The sequence below is a fragment of the Sander lucioperca genome, chromosome 3 (assembly GCF_008315115.2).
Source record: "Sander lucioperca isolate FBNREF2018 chromosome 3, SLUC_FBN_1.2, whole genome shotgun sequence".
NCBI classification, from domain to species: Eukaryota; Metazoa; Chordata; class Actinopteri; order Perciformes; family Percidae; genus Sander; species Sander lucioperca.
In genome coordinates this window covers 43,569,699-43,595,173 of record NC_050175.1, presented here as the reverse complement: position 1 = coordinate 43,595,173, position 25,475 = coordinate 43,569,699, and the positions used below count along the sequence as shown (strand labels likewise).

The window sequence follows — 25,475 nt, the reverse complement described above, 5'->3', positions numbered from 1 at the left end:
TCAGATAATATGAGTCGATAAAAAGAAAAGGTGTTGTTGTTTTGGTTTTTGGTTTAATTAAAGTACACTGGTATGGCATTCACGTCGTGTGAATGCATGTGCATATGTGTATGTGAGGCGCCCTGGCGAGCATTTAGATGCTTAATTCACAGTGCAGGCACTTTTCCGCCCCCTTCGAACACAGTAGGCCACTAATTGACATTTTCATTAACAGCAAATTTATGTTCCTATTTCTCTCTGCAATAATGACCATTTTCCAAGCAGTGGCTATGGGCTCTGCTAATGGACATGGAATAAAGGCGCAAACTTGTTTAATTATGATGGAGGGAAAAACAAGAGGCCATATACGCTCTGGCTCCTCAACAGTGTCAGCGACAAGGAGGCGGAGCACGTTTCGGTGATGGCTGGACGCGGCAGGTGATTGAGGCACAAAAAAAGGTGAAAAATACTGTGAAAAGACTGACACCCCATCTCCAATTAAGGCAACTGATGAGGCGTTAGATTCTGAGAACAATAGATGACTGGTTTAGTTTGAATTTGAGGAATTCCTGCATTGAACAACACGCTAAACAGAGTGTCAAGACAAACCTCTGTATCACTGCCATATCTCATAGATATTTCCCACATAGTGAATATAATATACAATAACAGTAGCAGGGACTGGCCATCTGGAACAGAAGGGCTTTTCCCAGGTGGGCCGGTCAACCAATGGGCAGCAAGTCCAGCACAAGTTTTTTTTAAAATGTCCCAAGCTGTATGGCCATCTGGCCTAATACAGGAGTGTGTGTGTGACGAATAAATCTCCGCTCTGCTAAAGATACGAGAGATTAATACTTTCAAAACGAGCAGTTTTTGATATTTTCTTCCGGTGTTTTTGAAGTTTTTTTATCGTTGTTTTGGTCGCTTTTTTCAACATTTTTGACGCTTTTCCCACCGCTTTGTCATTTTTTTTCAATACTTTCGGCGCTTACTTATTTTGACGTCCCATATTTCTGATATGCAAAAACGTTGAAATCAAGTCAAATTTGACCCGAGGACAACATGAGGGTTAAATCTCCAAAAAAGGCTGCTTGTGTGCAGAGCGGGATGCGAGGCAAACTTAATGTGCGAGGCCCCTGGTCATTGACATACATACATTTATAATCTTTCTACAGCTTCATATAGCGTCCGACTTACCACACTGGATAAAGTTAAAGTCACTTTCCTTGCCTTCTTGCCCACAAACTCAGCAATAAAGTCTTTATAGTCCAGTGTTTCGAAAATCGGTCGCACTCTCGTGTAGTGAGTTGTTTGTCCTTTCTCCTTCCTTCGCACTCTTACAGGGCGCCCTAACCAGTGCTTAATTTGTAAAGTGGGAGGTCCCGGAGCGCAGAGGGGGGGTGGATCCGGTGACTCAAAACGGGGGTTGGAGGTAACGGAACCAAAAAAGAAATTACACCTGCCTACGTAGCTTCTCTGACTCTGACTAAAAAAGCCTAAAAAACACTGTGTGTACATCAGGGCAATGTTTATTTTTATTTCAGAACGTGCACTGCATCAGTGCGAAATGTTTTCGTTTTCACAAGCAGCAATTATCCATCGGACAATTAAAACAAAAAACACATTCTTGATCGGCAGAAACGATTTTTGCTTGTTTGGGATCCGACTGGCCAGCGTATTTGAAAGAGTTAAGCAAACTTTGTTGTCTTTTTGACATTTTTCCCCTGAGTGGAATGAGGCTATAACAGCAATCTCAACCAGCACAAGCGCTTGTGTCACTTGAAGTGCAGCGCCGCACTGTTGAAGTGCCTGCCCTCCCTCCGTCCCTCTCCCCCCTCTGTCTTACCCTGAAAATTCACCTCAAGATGCATTGAAAATGCAAACACAAGACTTTTGTGGAACTCCAATGGGGAATAAAGACTAACAAGACAGATAACAACATTAAACACTACACAAACAGTAGTTTATTTTTTTCATTTAGGTGATTCATTTTTCATAGTGACACAGGAGGTGCTGGATCCAATAAAAAAGGTGAACATGTTCCGGCGTATTCTGGCTCAAATTAAGCCCTGGCGCTAACGTAACCATGGAAACGGCGTAACATCATGAATGAAATTTTTTTTTACGATTTTTGGACTAATCAGAATTACATTTTAGAGCACATCGAGTCAAGAACAGGCAAAACAATATTGAAAAAAAAAAAAAAAAAAAAAGACTGCATGATTGCAAACCAGGCAGGTGTGAGGCCCTGTGCGGTCGCACAGTTGGCACAACCCATGCAGAGGTTCTGCTTGTGTGTTTTTTTTTTTTTTTAAGATTATTTTTTTGGGCTTTTCTGCTTTTAATGGACAGGACAGCCAGGTGAGAAAGGGGAGAGAGAGGGGGAAAACATGCAGGAAATCGTTACGAGGCATAAACCTCTATGTATATGTGCGCCTGCTCTACCAACTAAGCCAACCCGGCCACAGCTTGTGTGTTTAATTAAAAAATTCACGAATTTTAGAAGAAACAGAACTGTTCTGTACCTCAGTACTAGTCTGGCTATCACCAGATCTTTTAAGATTCAACATTAGTCTGCGAAGTCTGCTCTGTATTTTCTACTGCACAAGAGGCGTGATCAATGGGCATAGTTCAAATGACTCTGTACGCAATTGGATAGTCCTTCAACCAATCAGCGCGACCAACGGTGACACGACTGCAACAACGGGGTTTGAGCTGAGCTCCATTCTTTTGGCCACTAGCGGGGCTAGCTGGTAAATTAGGCTTTTACCAAAGCCAGTCGGTACACATCCTTCTTTTCTAGGAATTGTTCCAGCGCAAGTTTCTGTTCCATTTTCAGAGAAAACTTGCCTTTGAAATATTTGAAAACAGCAGCGACAGCGGCATCAACTGGTTGCTGCGCTTCGGTGGCCGCCATGTTGAATGTAAACAAAAAGCCGCTAGCCGTCGCTTCTCTATCGTCATCGTGTTAAACCCGCCAATAGCGCGCCAGGTGGATAAGCCAGTTTGTGATTGGTCCCCGCAGATTTGTAATGGAAGCAGGACAGATAAATGTACAGGTTTCCAGCCTGAGCTGCAGGGCGAAATCAAATCGGCCAGGGTTTACCCAGTCTACCTCAGTACAGACAGCACAATCAGATACAGTAACAGACACAATCACACATCAACAGGGTGTAAAAAGGAAAAATGAACACGCTTTACTTCATGTTATGTAACACAAACATTTTTACAATTTGTGGATTTTATTTTCCTGGTAAACTGGTGATTTATTCACAGCGGCCATTAAACTGAGCCACAGCAGGAAGGAGAGGTGGCCTCCTCTCTCTCTCTCTCCCTTTCTCCCTTGTGCGTGTCAAACTACAAATAATCAGAAATCAGAAAGGAGTTTATTGCCACAGTGAGTTGCACGTACGTACGTGGAATTTGCCTTGGTGATTTGTGCATACATACACAAACAAACATATTAAACATGAATAAGGAAGAAATAATACAGAAACAGAAACAAATATATAGGAAATAGTTGTTTAGTATAAGAAAAAGGAAAATGAATAAATATTGTAAAAAATATTGTATAATTACGAGGGCTTGAAATCTTGTCAGCCACAAATGGTAGAAGTGATATATGTTTCATAGTTGTATGTACGTTTGTGTTGTTCCATTTTAAAATAAAAAATGAGGGAATGACGAATAGGGAAGGAAGCAAGGAATCATGCGGTGAGGAGGTGAAGGTGGGAAAGAAGAAGGAAGGAAGGAAAAAAGAAGGTGAATAGGAGAGAGGAAGAGTAAAGACAATGGGAGGTCGTCGGTTCAATCCCCAGACCGACAGGATAAAATCTGGGTGGGGAAAGTGAAAGAGCAGCGATTGTCCCTCCTTCATTACCACCACTGAGGTGCCCTTGAGCAAGGCCCTTAACCTCCAACCGCTCCAGTGGAGCTGCTCAGTGGCCAGCAGATCAGACTCTGGTTGTACTGGGCAGCTTCCAGGTATGAATGTGGAACTGTGTGAATGTGATCAGGGTGTTCCTGCAAAAGTGAGGCTTCCTCTCAGTGAACCTTCCCTGAATGAATAAAGGTGTTGGTAGTGTTGTGTGTTAGCCCAATCTTTGACTCTTGTTTCAGTTAAACTTTAGACCAGAGATCTACAACAGGGGTTCGCGGAACCCTAGAGGGTCCTCAGAGTTGTTGCAGGGGGGCCACCAAATTATTTTTAAGATTTTAAATAATAATAAAAAAAAATATATATATATATATATATATATATATATATATATATATATATATATATATATATATATATATATATATATATATGTATACATTAATATGAATCCAACACAATATTTGTAAAGATAAATCTTTTTTTTTTAATTTAGACAACATTGCTGATAGCATTACTGGCCTATAGGTAAGGTAGCCATCCACACATACAGTTAAGCTTTAGGATTCACTGTTCCACATTTAAACATTAAAACATGATGTATACATCTACTAATATGTTAACAATTATTTTAATAACTTAGTATTGTATGCGCCATAAAAAGGTATATCTAAAGGCTTTAGGCCACGCTACACGTTATTGTAGGCCCAATTAAATATGCAACTCAATTGTATACATTTTATATATATATATATGCTTTCTCTTTCATATATACGTATATGTATATGCTTTCTCTTTCAGCTGAGGGGTCCTTGGCCTAAAAACATTGAAGACCCCTGCTTTAGACCCCTAGCAATGGTTTGGTTTTCTCTCAAAATAAAGTGGATTAGATATTCTGGGTAAACTGTTGGCTTGTGTACAATCTTTCTGATCATCCAACCCCCTTGAATACTTCCTTATCTTTGTTGTGCCAATGTCACTGTGTTTTCAAGATTTCAGCAATGACCTGAATACAATGTTACCATAATTGATAGACATGATGATCAAACTACAAAAATAAGATCCATATTTAAAGCATTACCCTTTAAAATTAAATGAATAAACTGACCTTGTACGTCAGAAGTGGTCACATTGAGTTTCAGAGGCTGATGTCATTACACAGAAACATTCACACAAATATGTACGACATACACATACAGCCCTGGCAAGAAAAGCAGGCTGCCTCTCGTGTTCTCACACACTCAGGTTACCTCACCTTGACCTGTCCTGACCCCCGATTGGTGGACAGGAAATGACAGAGGAAGCAGTTCAAAGAGTCGTGCGGGAGCTGCGAGACACACGGCGATAGCTGGGCTCTTTGACTTTGAATATGAGTGATCTGCTGTTTAATGCTCTCTGATGGAGACACATGACCACATCCACAGCTCCAGACCATATGTCAAAGACTCTGTAATGTAACACTGCTGAGAAAAAAAAATGTGAATGTAGAATGATTCATGTTTGTGTTGACGACATGAACATGGGCATGGGTTTGACTGAGTTCTCGCATGTTCTTTTGATCAGGCGTGCATTCCTTTCTTGCCTATGAGTGCAGTTCAAGTGTGTGCATGTGTGACAACACATTCTCACTCCCAGCGCGTCAAAAAGCGACGCTTTGTCAGATTCTGTTGGTGTTTGTAACTGATGCAAAAAAGTCTCCTTTAACGTCTCGGTCAGACGCAGTGGGGCTTTCAAACAATTTGCGCTTGGTCGGGACTCTTGGCTTCACTTTTTAGCGTTCCAGGTCGGGACCGATTTTGCGTCATTTAAAAATATGGACGTTTAACTGACATGCGGCACAAGCACGGGACAGTTTTGTGAAAAGATTGTTGGTGGGGTTATAACATGTACTATTCAATGACATGCTGTACAAGAAAGGGACAGGAACCCAGATGTCCTGGGTAAAAGTCCTGTGTTGTTTTATCCATTTGACGAGTTAGGCCTCCTGCACACTGCCTGTGTGGCATGAGCGTGTCAGCTGCGTGGCGTATCCGTTTTTATTTCGGCTCTCATGTTAACAGGTTAGAGCTTGCACACTGCCAGCGTGACACGCACTTCTCAGGTGCGGCTCGGGCCGCGGCGAAAACACGTGCATGCTAGAAATAGGACCGACGCCTAAGTTTCCAGGCAAAATAGAATACAAAAAGATGTTTATATGTCATTTTGACACGAATACATTTAATAAATGACATTTTGATGTTTGAAAGTTTCTAGGTTTTGACACAAATGCAGATATAAATGTAATTTAAAAAAAATAATAACAAATAATTATCGATTTTCAAATATTGCACCTGTCATTACAGAACGAAATATTCTGTAAGAAAGAGGGATGCTGGAATGCAGGATAGTCTATGCTTTTAATATTTTAACAATTTAGCAAAACCTGTTGAACTTTTTAAATTGTATTTCAATTGGATTCTGATAAAACAATAACATGGACTTTATTATCTCAGGAAAGGTAATTGAAATATAAAAATATATATATCGAAATATGTGCAAACAAATGTACATACACAAAAATATTGACAAAAAAAAAGTTGAAGAACACGCTATTATTTCATTTTATCAATGGGAAACATACATGTGTACAGACAAGGGTAGCAGCAGCAGCGCAGCGTCAGACACGTTTCTGGTGTGCAAAGACATAGAAAACGCCACGCAGCCGCTACGTAACTGACACGCAACAGAAACGCCACGTTCACGCCACGCAGCAAGTGTGCAGGAGCCCTTAGCAATGGGAACGCGTTGTGTGTGCATGCAGAGTGACAGCAGACTGGGCTAAAATCCCACCTCAGCCACAGTAATGGAGACGTCAGCAGAATAACCTAGCTGGTAGCGCTGACAGTCATCCACTCAGACAGACGCAAAACACCACATCCTATAGTGAGGTTGGAGACACACACAAACACACACACACACGTACATAGGCAGTGGATTAGATGAGCATCATTCCCATTCACTGCGGAGATGATTCCATTTGCAGGACCACTCAGCTTTTTCATGGTCTTATCTGAAAAGAGATGCCAATGCCTGACTGGATAGTATGAGAGTGTGTATGTGTTTCTTCCTTCCTTCTATCTATCTATCTATCTATCTAATGATCTATTGATCTATTGATCCAGAGGTGGAGTGGCAATCGGGAAAGTCTGGACTTTTCCGGTGGGCCGGTAATGTTTCGAGGCTGCGAGGTTCAGTCTGATAATAGTTATACATTGCAGGTTCTTAGCAACACCATTCAGCGGCCGCTGCTTGTTTTTCGGGCAATTTGGTGGCAGTGGAACAAGCATTTAGAATATTTACATGCACTTTCTTGAGTAAACTGATTTGTTAATGTAAATAAGAAACCTGTTTAGGGGATTAGAGAAACTTTATCTGAGATGATAGATTATTGAACTGGTTGGGTGCCTAAGGGATTATAATTGAGATTATGAATTTATTGCAGTGATTTTAGAAGGCGGGAAGGTATGCATTCCTGTCTCCTTCTCCCACACTCTGCATGTTGAACTCGGATGCTGTTGCAGTCTTTACGTCACTCTAATCTGACGGCATTCAATTCAGATGTGTATCATGTTGAAAGTGATACAGAATTTTTACTGTGTCCGACCATTGTGACTTTTACATGAAAGTGGTGGCATCGGGGTGCTCATATAGACATGAGACGGACAGGATGAATTTCCATCAGATTAATTTATAGGGCTGCTTGTCTAAAAGGGGCTAAAGACTTTGGTTAGTGGGAGAGTAGCAGCAGATAGTTAGTAGTGGGAGAGTGGATGTATGGAGAGATCATTACACAAAGCAATGCATCCTTATTATTTTAAATAATTCCAACCAACTGAAGTCTAAATAAGTAAAAACTGTTTGTTAAATGCAGACACTTTGAGGTAAAGCTCTTATTACACCTAGTCTTCTAATCTTTTGTTCATATGAAAAAAAAAAAAATTGAACTGGTCAGTAAGGGGACTTGAGCAACAACCCTCCGGTTCCCAACCCAACTCCCTACAGACAGAGCTACAGCCACCCCAAGCAACTGATTAGTGATTTTCCCTACTAAAAATGCCCCTTGGGAGTTGTAGTCAAATCAATCTCTATTTTTACGTTTTGGCTTTTTGTTTTTCAGTCTGTTGTTCGGTCAGTCCACCACTTTGAACTGAAATATCTCAGCAACGTTTCAATGGATCAACGTAAACTTGTGTGCAGACATTCATGGACATTCATTCTTGCGCCACCAGCCGGTCAAGGCTTTCACTTATTATCAACTAATAGCATAGCAATGCATTGTTCCAAGAGGATTGATCCTTAATGATTTAGGTGATCCCCTGACTTTTCCTCTAGCACCATCGTGAGGTTTCAGAAAGAAATATCTTCAGACTTGCTAATGGACAATGAGAAATGTCAAACAGTGTTGTCTTTGTCCTTTGTTGAGGTTATTTCACTACATGTAGCGTGCATCCGAGGAGTCGCTGGTTGTTTCCACTTGTCTCAGCTCTAATGGGAAGATATTGGAAATTAGTCTGATTCTGGAGACAAGGACAAAAAATGTTCCTCTCTTTATTGCTGTCATGTGGAGGCATCAGCCAGCCTGACACATTCATCTCACTTTATGAGAATGAGCTGGTTTCATGCCATGCACCTTATTCATGTAGCCACAATTATCCATAAATTAATAAAGCCTGACTGGTTATTACTAGGAGAAAGAGGGAGAGAGAGAGGGGGAGAGACAGATGCAGAGAGAGGGAATATGAAGGGCTGTACAGTGAACAATCTCCGGATAATTAACAGGAAGATAAACAAAACATAAATTTGGATATTGCATTTATTTGGACTACCACTCAAATATGCGTGAACCACGTTATTTTAATTAAAAGATAAATCTATGTGACATGCCGCTTCCCAGTTAATTATTCAGTGCTGTACAATAAAAACAAAACCCATTAAATATGCCACGCACTCTATTTCTCCATTAACAGTAAAAAGCGCTCATCCTGGGGACAACATTTCAAATTCAGCTGCTGGTTTGCCTTTTCCCCGTTTTTTTGTCCTGCTGTTTTTTTTAATTTATTTTTCATTTTCCCTCGCTTTGCATTTACATTGCTCCTTGGACTTTACACTTGCAAAACACTTGATGTGGGTGATGTTAGCATTAACTACTTTTGAAATGAATCTCAGGTATCCATTACAAATGGAACACTTTATACAGCAGCTCTACATAACAAATTTTAATGTTTACATTTGAAATCTGTTGGTCACTCTTTTACAGTAACAGACCTGTGTGTGTGTGTGTGTGTGTGTGTGTGTGTGTGTGTGTGTGTGTGTGTTCTACCGGTTCTGGTGAAGCACATATCCAATAGTTTGACACTGTTTGACACAAATTTTAATTTTTACATTTGAAATCTGTTGGTCACTCTTTTAAGAATTTTTCCACATTCTATGCCACTTTTTAGACATACTTTACTATGCCTATAATATGCCTTTTTTTGCGATTAACTATACTATGACTTTTTTGGACACTTTACTATGACTTTTTATGAATTTTTCAACATATTGTACTATGAATTTTTTCTACATACTATACTATGACTAATTTGGACATACTTTAAATGACTTTTTTCGAGATACTATACTATGACTTTTTTCGACATACTATACAAAGACTTTGCATGATTTTTTCCAACATACTATATTTTGACATTTTTCAACGTACTATAGTATGACTTTTTGGGACATACTTTACTACGACTTTTTAAGACTTTTTCGACTTACTATGCTATGATTTTTATGACTTTTTTTCAACATACTATACTATGACTTTGTTCAACATACTTTACTATAACCTTTTACAACTTTTTCGACATAGCATACTATGACCTTTGATAACGTTTTTGACATACTATGCTATGACTTTTTATGACTTTTTTCAGCATACTATACTATGACTTTTTTGTGACTTTTTTCGACATATTTTATCGTCTTTTTAATTACTTTTTTGATGTACTGTACTTTGACATTTTAAGTATTTTTTTACATACTATACTATGAGTTCTTATGACTTTTTGGACATAATATACTATGACTTGTAATGACTTTTAATGAATAACTATACTATGACTTTTTGACAAAAAAAAAGTCACAGTATAGTATATTGAAAAAAGTTATAGTATAGTATGTTGAAAAAAGTAAAAAATAATCATATAATAGTATGTCAAAGAAAATCTGGAAGAACATGCAAACTCCCCACAAAAACGCACAGCCCTTGCTGGTGATCAAATCAAAAAGTGATTAAAATGCAAATTATAATATGTTGAAAAAAGTGATAAAAGTCATAGATAAGTATGTCAAAAAACTGATAAAGTCATTATAGTATGTCGGAAAAAATGTTAAAAAATTCATGGTATACTGTGTCGAAAAAAGACATGAAAAAGTCATAGTATATTACATCGAAAAAAAGTCATAGTGTAGTGTGATGACAAAATTTATAGTATACTAATTCGAAAAAAGTGATACAAATGTCTTAGTGTACTATGTTGAAAAAAGTGATGAAAAAGTCATAGTATAGTAGGTTGTAAAAAGTGATAAAAATGTCATAGTAAAGTATGTCAAAGAAATTCTGAAACAACTTGCAAACTCCCCACAAAAAGGCCCAGCCCCTACTGATGATCGAACCAAGGGTCAGAGTCTGCAGTGCCTCCTTGTTGGTGCTAAATGGGGCAGTGCTTACCACTGCTCCACCGTGCCACAAAATGTTGAAAACAGTCATAGCAGAGTATGTCGAAAAAAGGAAACAAAAGTCACAATATATTATGTCCCACAAAAAGGCCCAGCCCGTACTGGTGATCGAACCAAGGGTCAGAGTCTGCAGTGCTGGTGGTAGTTGGGGAAGTGCCTACTTGCTATAGCTAGTTGGGGCAATACCTACTTGATGGTGCTAGTTGGGACTGTGCTAACCACTGCAACATCATGCCAACAAATAATGTATGTTAAAAACAGTACTAGCATAGTATGTCGAAAAAAGGCATAGAAATGTCATAGTATAGTATATCGATAAAAGTCATAGTATTTGATGTCGAAAAAGTGGTAAAGAGTAATTGTATATTATGTCGAAAAAAGTCAAAAAAGGCATAGTATAGTATGTCGAAAAAAGTCAGTCATGAAAAGTTGTAGTATACTATGTCGAAAAAAGTCATAGTATAGTATGGCGAAAAATGACGAAAACAAATCATAGTATAGTATGTCGAAAAAAAGTCGAAAAAAGTCATGGTATAGAATGTCAAAAATAGTCATGTATAGTATGTCAAAAAAGTATTTAAAAGTCATAGTATACTATGTCGAAAAAGTCATTGTATAGTATGTCGAAAAAAGTCATAGTATAGTATGTTGAAAAAAGTAATAAAAAAAGTCATAGTATAGTACGTCGAAATGTCATAGTATAGTATGTCGAAAAAAGTAATAGTAAAGTATGTCGAAAATAGTCATAGTATAGTATGTCGAAAAAGTCATGGTATAGTATGTCGAAAAAGTCATGGTATAGCATGTCGAAAAAAGTCAGTCATGAAAAGTTGTAGTATACTATGTCGAAAAAAGTCATACTATAGTATGGCGAAAAAAGACGAAATCAAATTATAGTACAGTATGTCGAAAAAAGTCATAGTATAGAATGTCGAAAATAGTAATACAAAGGCCACACAAGGCATATAAAAGCCATAGTAGGACAAAAAGTGGGATATATATATTTGTTTATAGTTGGTGCTTTAAAGGTTCTCATAGTATAGTTTGATGAAAAAAGTTCATAGTATAGAATGTCAAAAATGTTCATAATATAGTGTGTAAAAAAAGTAATGAAAAAGCCACAGTATAGTATGTCGAAAAAGTAAGAAAAAAGTAATTTTCACAACCTTGTATATAGTATGTTGAAAATTCAGAAAAGTCATAGCATGGTATGTCTAAAAAAGTCTAAAAAAGTTGTAGTATAGTATGTTGACAAAAGTCTAAAAAAAAGTCATAGTATAGTATGTAAAAAAAAGTCATAGTATACTATGTCGAAAAAGTCATGGTATAGTATGTCGAAAAAAGTAATAAAAAAGTCGTAGTGACAACCTTGTATATAGTATGTCAAAAAAAGTCATAAAATGTCATAGTATAGTATGTCGAAAAAGTTTAGTATGTCGAAAAATGTTTATAGTTGGTGCTTTAAAGGTTCTCAGAGGTGTTCAGTGTCTTGCTAAAGGACACTTTAGCATGCAGACAGAAGGAGGTGGGGTTTAAACTGGCAACTTTGTGGTTAAAGGAAAACACTCTGATATTTTAACCACATCAGCCCAATGCTTAACTGCTATAATATTTCATGGCACAAAAAATTCATAGCTTAGCATGTAGTAAAAAAACAGTAATAGTATGTTGAGAAAAGCCTTAGCATAGTATGTTGAAAAGAATAAAAGTCATAGTATACTATGTTGAAAAAGTCACTAAAAAGTCATAGTATAGTATGTCGAAAAAAGTCATAAAAAGTCATAGTATACTATGTCGAAAAAAGTCAAATTGTAGTATGTTGAAAATAGCATTGTATTGTATGTCAAAAAGTAATAAAAAAGTATAGTATGACGAAGAAAAACAAAAATAAGTCATAGTATAGTATGTCAAAAAAGTCGAAAAAAAAGTCAGAGTATATTATATTGAATAGAGTTATAGTAAATCGAAAAAACGTAATAAAAAAGTCATAGTATAGTATGTTGAAAAAAGTCAGTCAAAAAAAGTTAGCGAATTACTATGTCAAAAAAAATTATAGAATATTATGTCAAAAAAAGTCATAGTATAGTATGTCGAAAATAGTCAGAGTATAGTATGTAAAAAAAAAGTAATAAAGTCATAGTAAAGTATGTCGAAAATAGTCATAGTATAGAATGTCAAAAATAGTCATAGTATAGTTTGTATGTAAAAAAAAAAGTAATAAAAAGTCATAGTATATAATGTCAAAAATGGTCATAGTATAGTATGTCTAAAAAAATCATAAAAAAGTCATAGTATAGTATGTCAAAAAGTATCTCGAAAAAAAGTCACAGTATAGTATGTCTAAAAAAATCATAAAAAAGTCATAGTATAGTATGTCAAAAAAGTATCTCAAAAAAAGTCACAGTATAGTATGTCGAAAAAAGTCTAAAGTCATAGTATGTCGAAAAAAAGTCATGAAAAAGTCATAGTATATTATATTGAATAAACAGTGTGACACATTTCAGCCCTCGTATCAGCAGTCTTTCTGCAGTCAGAATGGCTCATCTTCTCCAGTGGAGTGTTTGACCTGAATGCTGTGAAAGGATCCAGACACAAACACAGTGTTTCCCAGAGGTAGAGGGTTTTATTGCAGGAAAAACACCTGATAAATCGTACTGCTTCAAAGTACATCAGAATGTCTAGATGGCAGAAAGAGTAAACAGTCCATGTTTGATACACCTCTTTAATGAAAGATGTTATCTTCTGTCAAACAGATGTGCAGTAATAAATAATGACCAAGGATATTTCTCTTTTAATTATAAAGTTATCTACTGTTAATATAAGCTTACAGTTTGCAACAAAACCACTCTCCTCACTTCTCCTCCCACTGGCTATAGAAATATTGTTCATTTAGGAATGTGGACAGTATTTGGACTAGGATTGCATACTACAGAATCCATTGCAGGCTGAAATAAATGGGCATGGTTTCAATTTTTTTTTCTTCTAGCACCAGTGATTATATTTGAGCAAACATGTGCTACTTCAATATGAAGCTTGACGGAGATCAAACAGCATGGGGACAATAGAGTGGATTATTTTGGGATTACAGCGGGGGGGGGGGGGCGTATCATTCTCAGGGATGGACAAAGAGTACAAGTCACAGAGGAATCACAACAAATGGTGCTCTACAGTGTCGAAACATAAAAAAACGTTGCCTCATCTGATCAAGATGATGAAACCGCCATTCATATGCTTCAGTAAAAAAAAATTGGAATGTGTACTTTTTAAAAAAAAACTTTTCTATTGAGTTTTTGTTAATACATGGAAATGTTTGCAACGCGCACACATGTATACACATCTAGAAAAGCAAGCTACAGCGACCAAGAACACAGTAGTGCGTTGAAACCTACAGACCCTACACACTCAGTTATTAGGCAGTGAGAACTACTGTCCTGTTAGCTACGAAAATAAAATCAAAGAATTGCAAATAAAATATCGTTTCCCGTGTATTGCCAATACTGCATCTTTCTGTGTGGTCAACATTTTCAAATTGTAGTGCCACAATTAAAACCACAATCACACTAGAACATTGAACTTATTCTATTTCTCTCTTTTCTTTTTCTTTCTGCCTTTCTGTCTTTTCTCCCTCTACACTTTCATTCTCCATCTCTCAATGCGTGCAGTAGGATTGTATTTCTCACCCTGTTGTTGTGTGCGTGCGTGCGTGCGTGCGTGCGTGTGAGTGCATTGTGTCGGACTGTAAACTCCTTTAGGCAGAGCTGTGGCCCTGGGGTTTTAAGAGTTTAGCCCTCTCCACCACTGCCTGTTTGTTTGTGCGGGAAGATATTGACTTTCTTAAAGTACGGATCATTTCTCTTTATCAGAAAAACATTAACAACAACCAACCCCCTACCACCAATACCGACACAACACAAAGCGCCATACTTTCTTTTTCTCCTCGCCCAGCAGTAACCACCAGCTGTCGGCACAACAAAGTACAATCAAAGTTGATGGGTTTTCGGTCTCCCTTTAAGCAATGTAGCTTGATTTCACAATCTCCAAAAACATTCTGTTTTCAGTGTTTTATGTTACTGCCCCCCCCCCTCAGGAAAATATATACAAAATGAATAAAACACTATTTATACACAGAAAGAGAATGCCTCCTTTGAAAATAAAAAACAACAACTTGTGTAATAATTTTTATATAAAAGGTAGTATAATAAGAGACTTAAAGCATGTGAATGATAATCAGATTTTGTCATGTCCCTCCTGTGTAGCAACTTTAAAAGAGCTTGTCAGTGGAGGAGATTAATCCTGCTTTTTTTTGTCAAACTCTTCATGTGAGGAGAACTTTAAGTGGGATGTCACACACATTTTTATATGTACAGAACACAGCTGGTTATACTATAGCCTCATTTATCAACCTAACGTAGAAACCAGCGCAGATATGAGCGCAGAAATCCTCTTACGACAGGTTTCACGTGTGATTCATGAAACGTTCGTATCACACCAATCAGAGCGTAACAATGGTCGTACATTGATAAATGCTGCGGCTGGAAACGATTATAATTTAAATATCACGCCCCTATATATTCTGGGTTTTGAGGCCTCGACCCTACAATTTACGACATGGTGAGACGTAATCCGGCTGAGAAGCGGCACTTTTCAGAGGTGGAGATTGAAATCCTGATATCTCAGGTTCACTTGCACTTACGTTTGTAGATTTGGCAGCCTGAAAGCTGTTATTAAAGGCTGTAGAAAGAATGAGAAATGGAAAGAGATCACTGATGCAGTGAACAGTGTTGCCGTGGTAAATCGGACTCCAGCTGAAGTTTATTTAATTTATACATCCTTGGCATATGTATGCTATAGTCCCCATAGTAATATACAGGCTTATATTGCAATCTCTTAGGCCTACATGGTTTACGTATATTTAAATAAACACACAGTAGTGGAGTTTATGCAGTGTCTTTTATTTTACTCGTGTTTTTTTCATGGGTCAGAACCAGGCAACAGCTGTGAGGGAGAGTGCGCATCTGGGCATCGGGTCATCTGGCTCCAGAACCCCACAGGATAAAACAATGTTGCAGAATTTTTCTGCCGTGTATAGTAGGGTCCCCCTGCTGATACAAGACCATGAGCCATCTGCCCGTAATCAATCCGATGGAGCACTCCACCGTGGCCCGTACGCGTACGTGTGCACTGTACCGGCGAATAGAGGTCTTTTAAAAGAACCAGATCTGCCACTGCTGATAAGTGATCAACTGATGACTTCTCCTTCTCCTGATAAACTTTTTATATGCTGCACCGCAAGTCCACACTGAGTCAGACCAGACGTGAGATTTTATCGCAGCCTACGCTCACGTTCAAATTGATAAATCCCTTGCTTTGCGTAGGAATCGGCGTACGCCCGTCCTACGCCTGTTTTTGGTTGTACGCACGTTTGATAAATGAGGGCCACTGGATCTTTCCTTCTGAAGCACATGTAAAAAAAAAAAAAAAAAAAAAAACCCACAGCTTGGTCCAGCTACTTGCCAAAGTATCAAACTGTCATCTGTCATCATAAAGTGGCCCAAGCTAAAACACAATCAGCTAAAACTCCCCGTCCTTCTCTGACGTGGAGCCAGTAAGGTGACCTCCGGACATTGAATTGCCAAAACCAGAGCAGAACAAGCCTTAGCGTCGGCTAATGGATGCCTTAAATACACCACTGATTGATTTGTGTTGTATTTTTTTCAGGTCATTGTAACAGATTGGGCTTGCATTGGAGAGAGTGAGAGAAGAGGGAAGAATGGAGGAGGGAAGGAGGTGACTTGACGGGCTCTGGCCAGCTGACGGGACTCAACTTGACCCCCTGGCGTACCGTCCAGGGTCGGGTTACCACTGTAGGACTAAGTGTGTGTTTGTGTGTGTGTGTGTGTGTGTGTGTGTGTGTGTGTGTGTGTGTGTGTGTGTGTGTGTGTTGTTGAATTGATTTCCTCTGCGATGACAGCTCCAGTCAGTCTGGCACCAATGCACCCCCTCCTTTTCCCCTCTATCCCTGACACACACGCCACCATCGCCGCCACTGACCCTCCAACACACACACACACACACACACACACACACACACACACACACACACACACATACAGTGTTCATCACTCACACTGGGAAAATGGCAGCCACTGGTGTTATGTTCTGGGGTGGCTGGGGTTGGTGGTGGTGGTGGTGTGCATTGAAAAGCCCTCCTTTTCCTCCACCGCCTCCTCCATCTTCCCGACAATAACTTTTCTGCTCAATCCTTTAAACGGATCATTTTTCTGATAAAAGCATTATTTTGGGAGGAAAGTCTAATGATTTTTATCTGGCTTCCTTCTTTCTTCATGGCCTCCTTTCCTTCATGATTTGTCTGAAAACTACAATTTCATTAACAGTTTTTAACTCATTTTCTTTTCCATTCTTGCACACTTGCACACGTCTTGTTAAAAAAACAAAAATGCTGAATCACCTCATCACCAATACATAGATTATAATGTGTTCTTAGTAAGTGTTCACAGACTTCCAATAACACACATACGGTATGTTTACTTGTGTTTGTAACGTACGTAGGAAGCGTGGTCTATTCACAGTGCTGTCCGCCAGCAATTCATTGGCTTGTCGATGTGTTAGGGGTCTCCAGCACAGTTTTGTTGGAGACGATTCCCATAGTGACCAACATTAATGTGCATCAGGGATTGTTTGTCTGACGATACAAGTTCAGATAATGCATTGTCCAAGACGGACATACACCTCCCTCCTGGCTGTTAGTAACCAACACGGCCGCTTCAGTCCTGGTGACGAAATGTGGCCTCCCCTGCAAACGACCCATCAGTCCCATGGCTTCCATCTGCTCCTGTCATTGGTTGATTAAATGTAAAACCACCAGCTGCATCTTCAGGGTTCTTTTCTGGGGCGTCGGACTCGGGACGGGAGCGCTTGAAGCGTCGGTCAGGATACTGGCTGTTGTCGAACGGCATGCGGTGCACGCACAGCACATGGGTCTTCAGGTTGCCCTTCTGGGAGGCACTGTAGGGGCAGTAACTGCACTTGAATGGTCTCTGTCCTGGAGAGAGAAACAGAACAAGAGAATATTGTAACCATTTTAAGCTAAACCAATAGGTCTCAGACAGGGTCCTTGGGGGTCCCCATGTCACTATAATCTAATTTGCTAGAGATTTACCCCTAATAGAAGATGTCTGAGAATGATTTTTCCAATCACAGGCTTTCTCTCACCCAATGAACTCTCTATGTGCAGTGTAGGCAGAGGAAGACACAACGAACATTCTCCCACATGGGCGCCACTGGGTCAATAGTTTGGGGGGCTAATGCGTTTGTGGTTACAGGTTTGTAACGTAAGAACATTTGAGAAACACTGATCCCAATAGACAACTTCACACAATCATTTTTTTTTAGCAAATACCAGAGTTAACAGCTGCTTGGAGTTAAAGGAGAACTCTGGGCAATTTTTACGTTAATCTTGATCGCTATAAGTATGTGAGTACTGTCGATAGCAAAAAAAACGATCCGAATCGGTGCTAGCAACATGGAGCTGCTGTAGCTAATGCTGAGAGCTCCCACTTAGCTAAAACGGCAGTTTTGGGGGCATATCATAAAGAGTGTCTTTGTGCCTCTTTAACAGACACAAAATGCAATTAAAATGTCTGTGCAACATGAACAGGGCCCTTACATGACAACAAGATGCGTTTTCAACTCAGACATTGTTACTGTCTGAGTAACTTTACACCTGTTACTTTACAAGAAACAGGTGTCATTTTGCCCGTTTCCATATAGTTACATAGTCACTGATATGATCATAACCACTACAATGCTCAATTACCTATTTTTGAGGGGGAAATAAACTTTTTCGCCGCAAAAATTTCGTCCTCTGGAGGACATCCACCAGACCAGCGGGCGCCCGTGGATTGTTGTTGGCCATGGCAGGCGGGGAAGGCGGGCTGGAAGTAGAAGGATGCCGGTCGGGCCTGCTAGCTTGGCTAAGGCAACTAACACACAGTTCGCCACTGCAGAGACTACTATTCACCAACGCCAGATGGATCGCACACAAAATGGATATATATGCTACAAATACACACAGAACTGCTGCTTGATGATCATTACCGAAGCCTGGCTGAACACTCACTCATCCCAGACGGCAGCTCGCAGCTAAAAGGGTAGGTGAATTTAAACAATGTCTGAGTTGAAAACGCATCTTGTTGTCATGTAAGGGCCCTGTTCATGTTGCACAGACATTTTAATTGCATTTTGTGTCTGTTAAAGAGGCACAAAGGCACTCTTTATGATATGCCCCCAAAACTGCCGTTTTAGCTAAGTGGAAGCTCTCGGCATTAGCTGCAGCAGCTCCATATTGCTAGCACCGATTCGGCTCGTTTTTTTTGCTATCGACAGTACTCACATACTTATAGCGATCAAGATTAAAAAAGCTCTCCATTAAGGGCACTGGAATCCAACCAATACTGACAATTTATTTTACTGTTAGTATCACTTACAGTAAGAGTCAGATGTTACATGCCTTGTCAAAGGGCATACTTATCAGCAGTCCTTGGACTGTTTCGGTGTCATTGTTGTAAATGGACGTTTTGGGTTTGGGGTATCTTTGCTGCCTATCAAATGGGTTGAATACATTTTCTTCCTTATGAAACATTTGTAAAGCTTTTTGTTTACATCCATGATTGCTACTTATCTACTACTTATCACTACTACTACTCTTTACCATCACCTGTCGATCAGTGGCACGAGATATCTGTGCATTAAAACAATGCTCTATTGAGTTATGAGTAGGGTTGGGCATCGAGAACCGATTCCTACTTGGAATCGTTTCAAAAATTATGATTCCAGTAGAATCGTTTCTTTATTGGAATCGTTTGGAATCTTTTGCAGGATTTGGTTTAAAATCTGATCATGGGTTCCAAATTTAACATGCATAAGTTTTGGTTTCAGTAGCGGCCAGGCGCTTGTTGCGTTGCAGCCATGGAGCACAGTAAGCGGCGCTCTAGTGTGGCTTTATTTTACGTTGTAAAAGCCTGGTTAAACTGCAACCCACCATTGAATCAAAATAAAACTTTCCTCTTATTTGTGAAATAAGCATGTGACCCGTTTCAACTCCACCCCTCAAAGAACCGGAATCGAAAAGAAGGATCGCAACTGGAATCAGAATCGTTAAAATCCAAATGATGGCCAACCCTAGTTATGAGTGGTCCAAAAATCCATAGGGTACCTTTTGGTTTCATAGGGCTGATGTCAGTGATTTAGAACTGCTGTTCGGTGCTCTTAAAAAAGGAGAACACGCTCTAAAGCAGCATCGACGTGACAGTAAAACATTTCATTGACGCCCTGTGTAATTAAATCCTCTATTGAATACAGTACATTGATGACATGTAATTGTAGAACCTCTAGAGATTGTTACATAGCAGTGGTCTTTGAGGAACTCCGATCATCAACAATGGGGACCAATTCATGTCATCCTCCATCCAAAACATTGAACTGAAGTTGAAGCAACACTACATTAAACAAAGACAGTGTAAATACGAGGCCACATTCCCGGCAAATTACTTTGTAACCTGAATGAGGTTATTCTACTGTTTACCTTGCGAGATGATAAAATAATTGTTGCCAAAGCATTTGAAAAGCCCCACATCCTTCCAAGCATACACATGTAGGCTCTGACTCTATGATCCCATGGGGGGGAAGTTATTATCTACTCCTCGATTCCTACTGTGGCCTATAAATAAGTATGTGCAGTATTTATTCTACATTCACATAATAGTCCATTCCACATGAGTTGGCTGACTGAAATTCAGACAGATAACCATTCACACTTACACCTACAGGCAATTTTGTCTGTAATTTATGGAACCTGAATGCTTTTTTCGACTGTGGAGGAGGAAACCGATACAGACATGGGGACAAGATGCAAATTCCACACGAAAAAGCACCAGCCAAATCTTCTTACTACGAAGCAATCACTTGATCCTTGCTGCTGCTCCATCATACCAACAGTGTATTATTGACTGACTGATATTCAATAAGAATCCTGATATATTGGCCTATAACCCTACTGTAACTTGAGCCTCCACCCCTCTGGGCATAATGCAACTATTCCGGCCTTCAGGGTTCCACTGGCACTTATGAGGCTGTGTTAACAACATGAAAGATTAGACTGAGGAAGAGACACTGGGAGAAGAAGGGTAAAGTTGAGGACAAAGAGGAGAGGAAAAGTGATTTTCTCATCTGCAACACACCAGCAGCACTGCCGAGCTCCTTATTGAAACAAATACATCCTGAAGACATTACCCAACACTTAATACTTGCCTCACTTTGTGCAGTCACACAGCTCCGACAAATTCATCTGAACTAAACTTTTGCAGCTCCCTGAGTCGATATGCATCTTATGAAGAGCGTGCATACATCTAGTCCCCTGAACACAATAGCAGAGTGGAACGAGGCGAGGTATTTTTCTCTATCTCCCCCCCTTGCCATAGCTCCAGCACAGAATGTTCTCCCTAGATTGAATCTGATCATCACTGCAGCAAACACAATGGCCCTTAATAGCACCAGCCGTTTGTTTGAGGGATGCCGATTACACCGCCATCATAACCCACTTCACTTAGCTCACTCACTCACAGACAGACAGGGAGGACAAAACAAAGTGGAGAGGGAGGGAGGAAGGAAGAGGGAGGGGCAGAATCTAGGGAGACAGTTTGAGCCTTAGTACTTTAGGTTATTAATAACAGTACATTTGCCGTTACCCTCATTTTCTTTTTTCTTTTCTTTTTTTCTTTTTCTTATTCAATTTGAGTTGCTCTAAATCAAATTAACATATGGGGTTTAAAAGAGGCACAGGGATAGGTGCAGGGAATATCAATAGGTAAAAGGCCAGAAATTAAAGAGGAAACAATCTATTTGAAGTATTCACTGGCATACACATGGGGGTAGTGGGAGTGAGGGCACAGTCTACTTATATTGTATAAAGACGGACACGTGCACGCTAAAGTATACACACAGACAGGCTTGATGCGAGGATGCAGCTACTTTGTGTTTGGCAATCTGACACAGGATTTGGAGCCTCTCCGGCTTTCTGATATTACATTGTTTGCTCTGGAGCCACACAAAGGGGATTGCTACAAGTTTGGAGGCTTTGGATGTTCCAGTTGTCTGAATTTCCAGATAAGCTAGTCGGCGGCACACAATGAACGGTCCCTTTTATTCGTGTGCAGTTTAATTTCACACTCTCTTACATTACGTTAAGTCTGAGAGGCAGAATATCTCATCCCATTTTACACTTAGGGAGAGCGAGTTATGCCCCCCGAACAACTCAACTCATTCTTTTTTTCCCCTCTCCCTGCTTACTTGCTGTTTGTCTCCATGGACTTTAAAAATAAATACAAATCAAGTTCGTTTTTTTATCCCCGGGGAGGTTGTTTAGGTGAAAAGCAAGAGATTGTGGTTTGAATTGCATGGCTTGAAAAAAGTTTGGATAGGATGTGTAAACTTAAGTTAATGTCGACAATGAAATTGCAGAGCAATTTAGAGACACACAGGCTATAATGTTGGTATGGATTAAAAATGAAAGAGAGGCCATCTATCTCTCTTACACAATCACACAATCACACAATCACACACACACACACACACACACACACACACACACACACACACGCATGCACGCACGCACACACACACACACAAACACACACACAGGCGTTCAGTAGGCCAAAGTTGCCATTATTAGTTATTTATATTTAACACAGCTTATTACAGTAGTTGGTTCGGTAGAACTGGATTAAATAGGATTCCTTGCTTTAAACTATAGCTAAGAGGTTGACCTTTTTGTATGTGATTGCTTTAGTTTAACACAGCCCAAAAACAAGCAGAATAGGGATTGTAAATTGTAATTTTACAATTGTAATTGCAAATGCGTTTGAAGAAGGAAACATGGAGGACCACACTTATTCAAAATCCAAATTTCAGGAACAGGAGTCTTCTTATTCGCCCAGAAAAAGAAAAAGGATATTGAAAAGAGCAAGAGACCGGCTTTTTGAAGCGTGAAGGCTACCATAGCTGTAACACATACTTTGAACTGCGTGGTGCGAGAGAGTTGATTGCGTTATATGATCTCAACGCTAGATGGGACAAATTCCTACACATTGGACCTTTAATAGTATATGCTAGTATATATAAATGTGAACCACTTGCTGTTTTTCTTTTATGCAACTTACTACATACTTCTACTCCACTACATCACAGAGACAGATATTGTACTTTTTACTCCACTAGATTTGTCTGACACCTTTAGTTACTTTTTAGATGACAATTTGTCATACCCTTCCTTTCCAGTAGAAACAAAAACTATTTGAATGTTCCTGATAAACTGGAGGATTAAGTGTTCCTTCATGTGTTGAGACAATTCTCCTACTTCTTAAGCTAAGGAAAGTCTTTAAAAAGCCTCTTGGAACAGCTGGAAAGCCCTGTGTTTTAGGACTCACCCCTCATGAGAACAGCCTGACAATTTGGTGACTTTATCAAAACATTTTCCCACAAAGAATTGTATGAACCTCTGACTGTGTGATATGTCTGGGTTCCATGAGACGTAACAAACCCAGCTCAGTACCCTTAGAAGTTGCAGTGATATTGCATGATTCTGGTTGGGAAAGAGATGCATAGATAGAGAAATAAAGAGTGTGTGTGTGTGTGTGTGTGTGAGAGAGAGAGAGAGAGAGAGAGAGAGAGACAGAGAGAGACACAGAGAGAGACAGAGAGACACAGAGAGAGACAGAACAGTGGTCTTGCTTTCATTAGTGTGGCATTATCTAAGCCTGTTAATTAACCCCCTAAGGCCCTCTGCATGGAGATCAGAGGAAAAGGGGTAGAGGAAGTGAGGAGGAGGGCAGGAGGAGAGGATTCAGTTTGTGTGTGTGTGTGTGTGTGTGTGTGTGTGTGTGTGTGTTTATTGGTAAAGATAAGATCATTACAGCAGGCTACGGGGTAAGTGAGTAGGTGGGTGGGGGTGTGCATGTGTGGCAGGCGAAACATGGGCATGTTTGTGGCAGTAGTGTGGTACATCAACAACACACAGCCCCAACACACACACACACACACACACACACACACACACACACACACTCTGCTGAAGGTAAAATGAGGATAAACTTCATTCGCTTGAGGTCTCTTTTACCCTGTCTTTCTTTTTCCCTCTTATTTGCATTTTCTGTATTCCACTGTGAGAATGATTTCACAAACACGTAGCTTTCAAGATTAAATTGTCTTTGTTTGGTTTTGAAGTGACAGTGAGGAGTGACAGGAGATAGACAGTTATTGCATTGAAGTTATAATTTACCCAAACTGTGCTTACATTGAACGGTTTGTGGCCATATGTGAAGAATACACTTGGAAAAGTGTGATCTCGCCTGCGTCTGGTGGGAAGAGCTATCTTAAGTCGGCAACAGATGGCAGCGCTGGCATCGAATGGCATTTAAGGACGGCAGCTTTGGTTGAAAGCCCAGGCGCTGTTCGTGGTCTTTAGGTGCCTCTGTATGCGTGTATGTGTGGCATCGTGTTTCTGTGTGCATGGGTTTGCATATGTGCACATTAAAGCATGCTTCAATTTGTATCTATATGTGCATTCATGGTTCTGCAATATGTATTTAAGTAAGGAGGGAGAAACCTGGGGAAACATGTGTGTGTACGTGTGTGTGTGTGTGTGTGTGTGTGTGTGTGTGTGCGTGCGTGCGTGTGTGCGTGCGTGTGTGTTTTGAACTAACCAACATTTGACAGGTTCTGTATACACACAGATACACATTTAAACCAAGTGTATAGCAGAAACTTATGAAGGAAATATAAGTTCATGACTATTTAAGGAAGCCTTTAGTGTGAAAAGACAAAGACAGAAAAAGAGACTGAGATACAGACAGATAGAGAGTTTGTAGGCAGAGAGACAGAGACACACAGAAGGTGTGAGCAATTAAATGTGCTAAACCATCTGTCCAATAACCTGCATTTATGCTGTAGCTCCCAGATTACTCAGCAAACTGCAGCAACACACACACACACACACACACACACACACACACACACACACACGTACAACATCACATCTACACTCAAAAAATAGTTTTGAAATCATAAATCCTCTTTTGTTAATGGATATGTATCTGTTAGCTCCATTCGGATTCATACCGGGATTAAGACTATAACCCATAATTTTTTTCTAATTGTCTATACTGCTTGTTTTCTGCTGCTATTATACTTTTAGTTAGAGAAAAGTAAGACTCAAAGATATGATGGATCCTATTTTCCTATTATAGAAGCAATTCCTAAACTCATGGGTGTATCCTATCTTGTGACAGACCTCCTATCTTATCTATCTGTACCTTAAGAAACCCTAACTATAACTGTAAATTTGATTATTCATCGGCACCCACACTGTCATGCTTGGGTTTCTGTATTGCGCAAACTGACTTCCCACCAGGCCAAAGCATTGGGGATATTTTTCAAACTAAAATGTTTTAGCAAACTCCTTTAAGGAATAACTGTTGTGGTGTCGTGTGTGTGTGTGTGTGTGTGTACATTTGTTGGTGAGTATGAAGTTAGCAGTAACTTTATAGCTGTGAACGTAGCAGTGCTATATCCATCCATCCATCCATCTTCGTCCGCTTATCCGGTATCGGGTCGCGGGGGCAGCAGCTCCAGCAGGGGACCCCAAACTTCCCTTTCCCAAGCCACATTAACCAGCTCCGACTGGGGAATCCCGAGGCGTTCCCAGGCCAGGTTGGAGATATATTCCCTCCACCTAGTCCCAGCTGGATGTGCCTGGAACACCTCCCTAGGGAGGCGCCCAGGG

At 39.7% G+C, this 25,475-nt stretch overlaps 1 protein-coding gene across 4 annotated transcripts in view; it reads right to left on the bottom strand.

Moving 5' to 3' along the window:
• Window positions 1–16,050: 16,050 nt before the first annotated feature.
• znf536 (zinc finger protein 536) overlaps window positions 16,051–25,475 on the bottom strand; it is a 281,952-nt gene continuing 272,527 nt past the window's right edge. For 3 of the 4 annotated variants that reach the window (XM_031290669.2, XM_035999791.1, XM_035999788.1), the window contains one exon: window positions 16,052–17,681. In XM_031290669.2, coding sequence (XP_031146529.2) covers window positions 17,404–17,681 — 278 coding nt within the window. In that variant the 3' untranslated portion in view covers window positions 16,052–17,403. Of the gene's footprint in view, window positions 17,682–25,475 lie in introns of all 4 variants that reach the window. The other variant, XM_035999792.1, reaches the window with a different exon arrangement.